This window comes from Carassius carassius, chromosome 13, assembly GCF_963082965.1.
Source record: "Carassius carassius chromosome 13, fCarCar2.1, whole genome shotgun sequence".
NCBI lineage: Eukaryota > Metazoa > Chordata > Actinopteri > Cypriniformes > Cyprinidae > Carassius > Carassius carassius.
In genome coordinates, this window is record NC_081767.1 from 23,392,651 (window position 1) to 23,405,560 (window position 12,910).

The following is a 12,910-nucleotide window of genomic DNA, read 5'->3' on the forward strand; positions in this document are numbered from 1 at the left end:
TTCAGTAAAAAGAAAAAATGTTTATGCCATGCACTATACCTCTAAATATCAATCAATCTGCTCTGTTTCCCAGGTATGATACATTGCTGTTTGTTTCATATGTTACAGTGGAAAGAATTATAATGCTGTTAGTAACAAGTACATTTAAATTTTAGACAATATTGTCAGTTACTTTGTCCATTTTTGCCCCACCAAAATAGTTCAAAACAAAGTCAAAGAATCAACCATTGCATCTCCAAGCAACACACAGAAGTGGTGTTTCATTCCTAAATGAATCACTGTTTTAAAAGATTTGCCTGAATGAGTGAACTCACTCATGAAGCCTTGTTTAACCGATTTGTTTCATTCCAGATTTAAGTGTTTGAATTATTTAGTTCAATGAATGATTTAGGGTGTACTCACACTAGGCACGGTTGCCATGAACCGGGCCCGAGTACGATTCTCCCCCCTCCCCCTCTGGCCTGCACTCACATAGGGTTTCAGCATTCGTGCCGGAGCACGCTTACGTCATTATGGTGCGACGGTTTCGGGATAAACAGGAAGAGCGGCGCTCTCTGAACACAATGGAGTCCATCGCTCTGTTTTCTTTTTAGGATAATTTTGTGTCGTTTGGTCCACGGTGGTCCACAGCCCTCTCACAGCCTGTTGTTAAACAGATGTGCCGCCTTAGTGGCGCGAAAATTTTCACGTAACTTAATCGTGCTGCTCGTATGAGGAGGTTTGCAAGGTACCAGCTGAGCTTTTGGAGCGTCGCAAAACCGTGACGCCACGCGTCCTGTTCCGTGCTCCAGCACGGTTAGCGCTCACACTGCATGCGAACCGCGCCCGAGTCCAACTGAACCGTGCTCTGGCCCACCTCTTCCAAGCGGGCCAGGGCCGGCCAATCGAGCCGCGCCCGGGCACGGTACGGAGCACTCACACTAGTCAAACGAACCGCGCTTTGGTGGTCAAACGCACTCGGGCACGGTTCAAACTGGCTAGTGTGAGTACACCCTAAATGACTCAGTCACTTTTTTCATTCCTGAATGAATCAGCACTGAACTGAAAATTCAGTGAATGATTCAAAGACTCACTCATTAAGACAATATGAATCAGTTGAGTGAATAATTCAATGATTTGCTAAAAAGACACTTGTCACTTGTCGCCAACTACTCGTTTGACAATGTTATTATACGGAAGGAGTCACTTAATTTCACCATTGCACAGACTGACCGTCTGTCTGAAATGTACAAACACAGAAAAGAGGAGAGATACAAACAGTGAAAAATCCTGTTGGACTGTATATCAGCACTCTTGGACAATTAGATCTGGGGACTGTTGTGTAACTGTTAGCTAATGATTCTCATCATGACACATTCAAGCTCAGTTAAAGCCCACCACCAGATGGTCCATGGCTTCTTGTTGGGCCTGGCCTGACTAGATGCTTCCCAAGCTAATAGTCCAAACTGCGGTCCATCTGCTAGCTAGACTTTTTGGCTTAGTTTCTCGCTCTACTCTTCCTCTCCCCCTCCGCCCTGCACTCTAAATTCCCTCAACAGCCTCTAACAGTAATAATATTTAGCTGTAGTGAGTCCAGAGCTGCAGTTTACTAACACGGCTGACACACAGCAGCTCCAGGCCCTGCACAAACACCTGCATCCTGCACAAAAACCCTGCATCTTGACTTCACACAGGGTTTCTTCCTCTTCTGTGCCCCTCTTCATAGATGTCCTCAGACATTTTTATTTGACAGTCAACTGATCCTAAAACTAGCTACCATCTTACACCAGAACACACACAGATACACACACAGGAGCAGTCTTATAATAGCATTCAGATGCAACTGTTTTAAGCCTCAGGAAAATAAACATGCTTCTCCATAAAACATGTTCAGTTGATTTACAATGTTGCCTTGTATGTTAAAACCCATTCTTCTTTTGAAGCAGTAACTGATATTGTCCTCTGTCTTTATCTTTTTCTTTTCCAGTGTGTCCAAAGAAGTGTGAGAAAAGGGCGTGCACGAATAAGTCTCACCCCAAGTGCTGTCACCCCCAGTGTCTGGGCAGCTGCACTGAACCAGACAATGATAAGGCATGTGCCGCCTGCCAGCATTACTTTCACGAGGACCGCTGCGTTGAGGCCTGCCCGCCGGGCACGTTCAAGTTTGAAGGTTGGCGCTGCATCACCATGGACATGTGTGCCCGTGTTCACCTACCTAGTGAGGTCGACTTTGTCATCCACAATGGGGAGTGTATGCCGGACTGCCCACCCGGATTCACCCGAAATGACACTCAGAGGTATGCCTCCGGAGCTGGATGTAGGAGTGCCTCATTAAACACCAGTGTCAAGAGTGTTTATTTATGCTTTTGCTGTATTGTATATGTTATTGCTAACTAAAACTCAAACTAACACTATTAAAAATATTTTTCCTTAACTGAAATAAAGCTGAAATTATATTTAAATATTAGATGAAAGATTTCAACTTAATCATAAACGAAAATTAGAAATGCTTATTTTGAATTTGGCATTTAACTGAAATAAAATGTTTAAGTATTAAAATTACTAGAAGTAAAACTTAAATCAATATTTAACCTGTATTAATAGCAAATAGAAATATAAAAAAGTGACAAAAGCACATAATAAAATGACTAAAAATGTAAAAAATTAAAATTCAAAACATTACTTAATATTTATAATAAATTATTTAAAAAAAACACTAAAATAAGGTATTGTTTACACATACAAAATAATATATACTTGTATACTAAATAAAACTTTATTTTTTATTTTGTAATACAGATGTTATTGTGAAAATAAATGTATTACCAAATAGTTTAGTTAATTTTTATTTTTAAATATATGTTATAAAATAAAGAACCATTATTTACTCTGATTCACGCAATGTCTGACCTGTCCCTTTTTTTTTTTTTTTTTTTTTTTATTCGAAAAAATAATAACATACAACATGTTATCAAGAAACAAAAAAGTTAAAAAAGAAACAGAAAAAAATGGAAATACAAATTACAACAAACAAAACAATTGCCAGGGGGAGGAAAGTATTATACACGCATATATAGAATCAAATAAACAAATTGTAAAATTTACAAATTTTCAAAGTTCTTACAGCTTTTTTGTTCACAGAGTCTCTGATACTGTCAATATAAATACATATTTCAGTTAACAAAACCATAAAATTGGGTTTTTTATTGCTAAATTTACATTTATGTATGTGAAATTTGGTCAACAGAATAAGTAAATTAATTAAATAAAAGCACTGTTCTTTTTCGTCAGGATAGTCAGTTAAACCAAAAAGTATATTCTCCCATAAGAGTGAAAAATGTTTTAAACACTGAATATTCTCCCTAATAAACTTTTGGACCTTACCCCATAGTGTAACTGAATATGCACAGTGCCAAAATAAGTGCAAGGCAGTTTCCTCATATTCATTACAAAAAGTACAATTTACATTTATACCTTTTTTAAATTTTTGTAAGTAATGACTTGATGGATAAAATCTGTGAATAAGTTTATAAGAAATTTCTTTAATCTTATTTCTAAGATGATACTTTTGTGGTAATAACCACACTTTCCTCCAGCAAATACAATTTCCATTTAATAAGGAGGCCCAGCAAGACAAGATATAAGGCACAGTAACAATTTCTTTTTGGAAAAGAGTACGAATAGCTCTATTATTACTCTTGAGGTATGATGAAAAACAAATTTTACCAACATAAGATTTAGTAACATCAAAAGATACTGAACCGGGAGAATGGTCTTTATCAATACCTCTAAATAGCATCTGTGTACCAGAAGGGATTGAACCAAAAACCATTGCAAATTCTTTTTGAGTGACTGGTATTTTATAATAAGAAAGGAATTCATCATAAGAAAAGAGTGTTCCTTCTTTATTATATAACTGACTTATCAATTTAATATCGTTGTCAAACCAGTTATTTAAAAAAAGAGATTTGCGTTTATAAAGAATGTTTCTGTCATTCCAGATGAAACAGCGATGCGGAGAAAAATTGTGCTTATATATTAGTGACCAAGATAGGAGCACTTGTTTGTGGAAAGCAGATAACTTAGCTGGAATTTTATCTATATTATAATTACACAACAAAACAAAACAAAGACCACCAATATTTGAAAAAGCATAGTGAGGGATAAAATTCCAAACAGAAGTGGGGTTTTTTAAGTGATGCTTAATCCAATTAATCTTAAAGGTATGGTTCATTGTGGTGAAATCTAGAAAATTAAGGCCACCATTCTCATATGAGTTCATAATTACAGTCTTTTTTACATAGTGTGTGCGATTTTTCCATAAGAAATCAAATAGCATTGACCTGTCCCTTTTTGTGCACGTTCTCAGCAGCAGGCTTCTTCATTTTGCTTCATGGTGGATCACAGACTTATAAGTGCATTACCGCCACCTATCTCTCAAGTGGACCATTGCCACTCCTAATTGAGACTCGAGTAACTTGATTACAAAAAATGATCGAGGCAAATTCCTCTGCATCGAAGCATCTTTTAATTTATTTTAAATCTCACGTCAGGTTCTTTCGCAATGATTTTTTTAATGTGACACAACGCATTTACGTCACCAACTAAGCGGAAGGAGACACAAGCCCTGCGTCCGAAATCGCATACTGCAAGGAGTCAGCAGTGTTTTGATTAAAGGGCGCGGGCAAACGTAAAGAGAACGTCGTGGCATGTGTCCATTGCAAGATAGAGCTGGCATACCACAACTAGGGCCCTATGATTTCCGCGATGCAGAAAACGCGGAGGGAATCGCGGAATCCAGTCATAAAAACAGAATTTACAGTTTAACGTGGAATGGCACGGAATTTGCCAAATTTTGAATGCATTAATCAAAAATAGGTAATTGCACTTACATCAAATCACGATATTAATTAATATTAAGCAGTCTGTTTAAATATGAATCCTGCATGTTCTGCGTGTCTGTGTTAATGAATGGCGCAGAAGCGCTTCTTCATTCATAAACACGCAGAAGCGCGCGTGACGCTCGTGGTGATTTCACCATCTTTCCTCTCACTAAATAAAGACGTGAACACATGAACAACATCTCCAGAACTGCTCTGACAGCCACTTCATGAGCATTTGACCGTTTGATTTGAGTAAGGCAAGGCAAGGCAAGTTTATTTATATAGCACATTTCGTACACAATGGTAATTCAAAGTGCTTTACAAAAAAAAAAGGTAAAATAGTAATGAAGAAAAATAATAACAAGAATAAAACAAGCAATTTTAAAACTTTTACAATTATTAAAACTGTACTTATTTAAAATGAATTTAAAACAGTTCGAAAATGATTTTACATAAAATAAAATAAAAAAAACAGTGAAAATATATATTGCAATCAGTTCGGAGTAAAACTAGGGTCACATCACATACACAGAACTTTAAAGTTACGTCATCCCGTCAAAATAAAAGTCAGGTTAAAGACTATTGTTCAGCAGAATGTACATAGCCTGGGCTACTACTACTACAAAAAAAAAAAAAAACTTTATTTTTCTTTAAGGTTTAATCACACAACATTTCTTCCATGTTTTATTTTTCATAGTAAATCCCCTTTATTTACCAAAAAGTTAAGTTTGCTTAATTGTCAATAATTAAAAGATAAATTAAATTAATGTTTTATGTGTTTAATGTTTAATGTGCATCTCAGAAAATGCTTTATTTAAAAATAATCAACTTTACTGTCATTGTTCACCAGTACAAGTACAGACAGAGAAACAATGGGTAATAATTAAATGTTTATTTTTTAAGTATGCATTGCATTCTATGCATTTAAAAAATAAAAATATATTTTTTCTAAAAAAGGAAACTTAGTTGTTCATTTTAAGAGACCCAGGAGTTGTTCCAGGAGTTGACCTCATGTTGTTCCAAACCCGTAAGACCTGTGTCCAAAGATAAACGGAGGTCTTACGGGTTTGAAACAACATGAGGGTAAGTTATTAATTACATAATTTTGCTATCTGGGTGAACTAACCCTTTAATTAAGCAAAAACACATTTTATCCGATTACTCGATTAATCGATGGAATTTTTGGTAGAATACTCGATTACTAAAATATTCGATAGCTACAGCCCTAGTCCACTTGAGAGATAGGTGGCGGTAATGCACTTATAAGTCTGTGATCCACCATAAAGCAAGAATAAGAAGACTCCTCATGTGCCTGCTGCTGAGAACGCGCACAACAGGACACGCTCAGGAGAGTTCTAACAGGTCAGACATTGCGTGAATCAGAGGTAAAAAAAAGAAGATATAATTACTGTTCAGTTTCTTGCACAGACTGATCGTTTTGTGTCTTTACACATAAATGCATCGTCACAAGCTGCAGGGTTTAATTTGGTTTTGTTTATTTTATTTTTTTTTGCATGTTTTAGCTGTGATTCCAATCCACTTACATTATAAGAGTGATAGACTGAAACGGTTTGAGCTAAAAATCTCAGTTTGTGATGCCCTGTGGGTAAGCAGGTAAACATCAAAATTTATATTTTTGGGTAAACTATCCCTTTAATTCAGTAACCACTCCAACTTATTTAGAGAGTCATTTGAACAATTCAAAATAACAAAACATGGCCCTTTGGAATACTTAATTCTGACTGGTTGATCACAGCATTCTGTGGTAAAAATGATTTTGTGTAACTGCCATCGGGGTTTATTTTGTGATAATGACCACACATTATCATCACATTAGCAACGTCATTTGTGAGATTAGATGAACACGTTCATCTTGAACTTTCATTTATAAATCCATAAAGCTAAAATGGAACATTTTACCACAGAATTGGTCCTAAACAACAGCCCTGCCTGTTCTCTATATGCTATGGTGGCTCCCTTATTTACACCAAACCTGTGTACACTTTCTACAACCCTCTTATACGCCATATGAACATCTTAATTGTTCTAAAGCTGTTATTTATGCCGCCATTAGGAGGTATGTGCTGATTTGAAGGCCTAGATTGAGATTTATGATCTCAAAATTCTGGACTACTTACTTTCAGGTTGCAGAGAACGATGCTGGTTTCTATTGGGATAAAAAAGTCAAGAGAAATATATTTAAACTAGGTAAAGGAGATTGTAATGACCCCACCTTGGAAGTTACTTGGACACCTGCACCTTTCAAGTTAAATATTAAAAGAAAAATCACTTCATTTACTTTTCTGTGTAACTTTTTAGATGTTGAGCCTGTTTTGTAAATTGACCAGACCTGGTTTTTGCTCACCGCTGACTTTATGATCCTCCTTTCAAGTAAACCTGGGGTTCAAGCGAGGACTCTGTTAAGCACAAAGACCTCATAAAGCAGTGACCTTGTGTTCGTCAAAAACAGGTCTTAAATATTCTTCATGTTTTAGTGAGATACACTAATCCTGTCACGGTTCAGTGGCATTTGCCTGTTTGGAATCCGCGTGTGTGGCTGTGATCTGACCTTGACACTCACTCTCCCTTCTTCTCCCTCTCTCTCCCACCTGCAGTATGTTTTGTAGTGCATGTGACGGACTGTGTGATAAAGTCTGCGAATCTAAAACAATTGACTCGGTGGATGCTGCTCAGTCCCTGCAGGGCTGCACGGTCATCAAAGGCAACCTGCAAATCAACATCCGGCGGGGCAGTAAGTACCCTCGCCCTCACCCTCCTCTCCCACAACCGCCAGTGATGAGGTGTTTCTCATTTCTAGACAAATGACAGATCCAAGCTTGTGTCTCTCCCTATTTTTATACATATATTATTCAGAGTTCCCACTGTCGTGGAAAACCTGTCAAGAGAATATTAAAATTGTGATTTACAACCTGGGAATGTAATAAAAATTTGTAAAATATTAAAATGTATAGTAATTTTTTATAAAGATTATTATTATTATATATATTTTTTTGCTGCTGTGCTCTGCTCTAAAATATTAATTTGATAGATATATTTTTTAATAAAACATTTTTGCTTTGTTTTTTTTTTACTAAAATATTTTTCAGGTCCAAATTAAATTTTGGAATTGGTACATTATTTTTTAAGTTATGACAAACTAAAATTGAGGGAAAAGAAAAAGATTTTTACTCATTTTAAATATTAATTAACTTAAAATATTAGTATTTTTTATGTTTTTGAAATATAATTCAATATATAAGTAGTGTGAACATAAACATTAACTTTAAAGATAAAGTTGAAATGAAAAGTGGGTAAAAAAAAAAAACTTTAAAAGAAATTTAAGATAAATATTGTACAGAAAATATTAGAAAAATCGGTTTTGGTTTAAGAGAATGAAACTATACAATCCAGTTAATTATTTTGAAAATGTGCACTTAACATATATTTGTTTAAATACATTTTTTCAAAGACTGGCATGTGATGCACAAGTTAAAATCACTTTGGGAAAGTGTGGGTCCTGAAAATGATTGGTCAGACACTGGGGGATCCTGATTATTGTGTTGATTAACTGACAGATATTTTCCTGGGGTGACAAAATAAGGCTCATGTATTTTTTTGAGTATGAGCCGCCAAAGCTCTTAGTGGTTTGATACGGGACAGTTGCTGTCGCCCATGTATCACTCAGACTGATGAAGTGATGAGTTAGTGCAGACACTGTGTGTCCTGTGGGATTTGTGCTCCAGTGTCATAACTCTTTCTCTCTCTCTCTCTCTGTTTCCCCAGCTAACATTGCATCAGAGCTGGAGAGTTTCATGGGCCTGATCCAGACAGTGACTGGATATGTAAAGATCAAACACTCTCACACTTTGGGCTCTCTGTCCTTCCTCAAGAGCCTGCGATACATTCATGGAGAAGAGCTCACGGAGCAGTAAGACTTTAATGCACATAACGAGTGTTGTGACATTTCGAATGATTAATTGTGTCCAGAACACAGCTAGTCTGCAAAACAGGTGTTGTAAGCATGCTATATATCTCATTAAACACCAGTTATTCATTGGCCCGCTTAAGTCTGTGTCAGGATCACTTATGTCATCTTTTGAATGGCAGAACAGTCTGACTCCATTGATGTGGGGATAATTTCAGTTTTAAGCTGATCATTATCTTGATCATTTGAAGAAAAAAGCGTAGTTTATTTAATCACAAATACATAAAGTAATATTGTTAAATATTATTACAATTTAAAATTTATGTAATTTATTCCTGTGATGGGAAAGCTGAATTTTCAGCAGCCATTGCTCCAGTCATCAGTGATGTCACATGATCCTTCAGAAATCACTCTAATATTGCGATTTGGAGCCTTATTATTATCATCAATGTTAAAAACAGTTTTGCTGCTTAATATTTTTTGGTAGGATTTGACGAATAGAAAAGAAATAGAAATATTTTGTAACATTTGTAAATACTTATACTGCCACTTTTGTTAATGTCATTGCCAAGAGTATTAATTTCTTTTTAAAACATTGCTCACTCCAAAATTTTAAACATTAGTGTATTAAAACTCTCTGAATGTTTCAAAAATCTGCTTGACTAGCTGAAGCGAGTTAGACCCGCTGGTAGGAGGTTTGTTGTTGGTCAAAGATGATTAGCAGCTATCATGTTCTAAAACCAGAACAGCAGTCACGTTGCAACATAGTCTCATATCAGGTTCAAAAAGAAGAACGTGAATATTTCTTGTATATCTCTGTGTCCTTCACAGTCCTCTGATTGTAACACATTTCTTCAAGGGTTTCTATAGGAATGGTGAAAGTAATAAAATGTCAGCTATAATGGAATGTACAGCTCAGGGTCATAAAGCTGAGGTTGAGAGATTTAGCTAATATATATATATATACGCAGAAGTATACAGGAAGTGGAAAAAATAAATTCCTATTAATCTGCTATCTGAATCATTTTTCTTCACATTTTTATGGAGGATGTCAGAGGGAGGTTGTGGGAACTCTTCTGTTGTGATCTCACTAGGGTTGAGTTTCATCTCGTGGAATGCTTGTAAGCAGCTCAGACATTCTTCGCGTTCCTTAGGTGTTCAGTGCGACTCGGTCTGCTGCAGCTGTAGAAGTCATCTTAACCCTCTTCTGAGCCCTGATCTCCATGCATGCTTTAATGAAACACAATCTGTGCACGCACTTCAGTTGTTGTTGTTTTTTTACACACATCGCATTCGTCATGTGTATAACCAGATCTGATCATTCTCATTGCTCTTTTTGGTTTGAATTTTCATACATTAAACGTAAGAAATTTAATGTTTAATACTTTGTCGTTTGTGTGTGTGTGTTTTCCTACTACAGGTTGTATGCATTCTCTGCAGTGGACAACCAGAACTTGCAGTATCTGTGGGACTGGAGTCAGCACAATCTGACCATTAGAGATGGAAAATTGTTCTTCCGTTTCAATCCCAAGCTTTGCATGTCTGAGATCCAGAAAATGTGGGAGAAGACTGGTGTTGAGGAAAAGATGGAAGAGGACGACGCTCGTAGCAATGGAGAACGAGCAAGTTGTGAGTAGATGAAGTGTTTAAGCGTGATGCTCTGCCACTGCAGTCTGCAAAATTAATTTGATTTGAAATGAATTTAGATTTTTAAGTTTTGAGTTTGAATTCAATGTGACGAGTACGACAGACATAATTTCAAGACAACGTTGGATTTCTGTTCTGTTTTCCTTGCTGACTGCACTCAAGAATGAAGCCTGATGAAACCGAAATACATATATATATATATATATATATATATATATATATATATATATATATATATATATATATATATATATATATATATATATATATATATATATATATATATATATATATATTTTTTTTTTTTTTTTTATAAGTAAAGCTACCAACAATAGCAAAAGAAATGGTAAATGCACTAGATGCTCAGCTTACTCCTGAGATGAATTCCATAAAGTGTTCCAAGTCAATTATGTCATAGAGAAGTTACAGAAATAAAGACTACATCCACAATTCCGATGCATATGAATATAGCCATAATGACACTTTTACTAAAACCAAACAAAGACCCAGTTTGCCCCACTAGTTACTGCCCTGTCTTGTTGATGCATGCCGCATGGATCCTTCAACCTGTTTATTCAATTTTGATATCAGTGAAATAATGAACTTTCCAATATTATGGGCTGTGAATCCCTCATCACTTTCTTTCTTTATTAAGTAACAGTAGATAATATCCCAATTAAATAGAAAAACTCAATCCTCTTTTTTCGAACTGTCGCGAAGAAATTAGTTCTTTTAAACTGAAAATCAAAAAAAAGTGTATACATATCAATCACTGGATTAATTCTCTTAGAGAATACATCACATTAGGAAAAATAACATTCACTCACAAGAATATATTTACATTTATCAACATTTGGAATCCTTTCTGGTTTTATTTCAATATAAACCAGACACATGGAACCGGAACCATGCACTCTTCCAATCACAACTTCATAAACTTCAAAAAAAGAGAGAAAAGGAATGAGTGAAATGAATATGTTTATATATCTGTGTGTATGCGTATGTGTTTATGTATGCATGTGTATGTAGGTATATTATCGACATATATATGTATATCCACAGTTTTATTATTATATTATTAAGGCTATGATTTCATTATATAAACACAGGCGCTGTGAGTTTCAGAGTCTGGTGCTGTGCTGCTTTGTGTTCTGCTGTTACCGGGGAAACAGTTCTATTTCTGCCGTTTTTAAAAGTGCCTCCTGCTGGCAGAGAATGAATGTGCATTTTTATTGGAGTAGGGTATTCTGAAGGCTGCAGTTTCAGGACCGCATTTCTAGGACCCTATAGGCTATTTCTTTTTAAATTATTTTATTAATATTATTATTATTTATATATTTTTTTGTATGTATATATTAGCAGTTCAAACTATTTTTTAGCACTTGCTATTCAATTATGTATATTATTATTTTTAAGGAATCATGTAGTTGTTAAATTGTATACACTTAATTATATAGGCTATACGATCTATTAGTTTTTAGGTTTTTAAATTTGGTTTTCTTAGAAAGAGACTTGTTCATGAGCGGCAGCACAACAAATGTGACGTCTGATGTCTACCCTATTTAACAAAGTGCAGTAAACGGTAAAACAATTGCAGTACAAATTTTACATTAAGTACATTATAAATGTAAAAACCTAAATAGGCTAAATGGAGATTGCATCACACTCTCAAGCCAGCTCTTAAATAAAAAATAAGCTGGAAAGATTTAAAAAAAAAAAAATTATACGTAGTTTCCATGGATCTAGTCTTTGCATCTGTTTGTTTGATGTGTGAATCAGGTCTCCACTGTTGGAATGGAATTGGCTAGATGGTACTGTCACAAAAAAGGGTCCTAGAGGAAATGCGATCCTGAAACTGCCATTTATAAAACCAATGTGAAAATTTACGCATTTTTTTACACTGCAAACACACAGAGCTGCAAATGTAAACTGGTAGATCGATAAGAAGATAATGCATTATAAAAATGTTATTAAATTAATATAATAATTGTTTAAATTAATGTAATACTTTTAACTCGTCCATTTTCTTAAAAAATGGTTTAAAGGCTGAAATCATATCATTTTATAAAACTTTTGTTTTTGTGAAAACATGTATCTGAACTGTAAATCATGCTTTTAACAGTCACTTTACAGTTTAATACGTTACTATAGACATTGCCCTACCCTGTTCATATGGTATTAATTTTATTTTATATGCAGGGCTTAAAAAGTCTTAAATTTGAGCTTAAAATCCTGCAGAAACCCTGTCTCAGTGATTCTGTCAGAACAGTTACTGAGTCAACATTTAATCATTGTACCATTTCTGCTTCCAGGTAGGTATGAGAACTATTTTGTGTTATGAATGTAAAATCAGTATCATTACTGATTAGTTGCTTGTATGACAATCTTTAGTTAAAGATTCACATTTGCCAAAGGATTTATCATCTTAAAAAAAATATCGAATCGTAATTTAGACTCATTTCTATTTCACATTCTG

General features: G+C 35.1%; 1 protein-coding gene across 2 annotated transcripts in view; it reads left to right on the forward strand.

Moving 5' to 3' along the window:
* LOC132156132 (insulin-like growth factor 1 receptor) overlaps positions 1-12,910 on the forward strand; it is an 84,196-nt gene that overhangs the window by 53,587 nt on the left and 17,699 nt on the right. For both annotated transcript variants that reach the window (XM_059565006.1, XM_059565007.1), the window contains exons 3-6: positions 1,967-2,276; positions 7,478-7,614; positions 8,646-8,790; positions 10,208-10,416. In XM_059565006.1, coding sequence (XP_059420989.1) covers positions 1,967-2,276; positions 7,478-7,614; positions 8,646-8,790; positions 10,208-10,416 — 801 coding nt within the window. The remainder of the gene's footprint in view (positions 1-1,966; positions 2,277-7,477; positions 7,615-8,645; positions 8,791-10,207; positions 10,417-12,910) is intronic.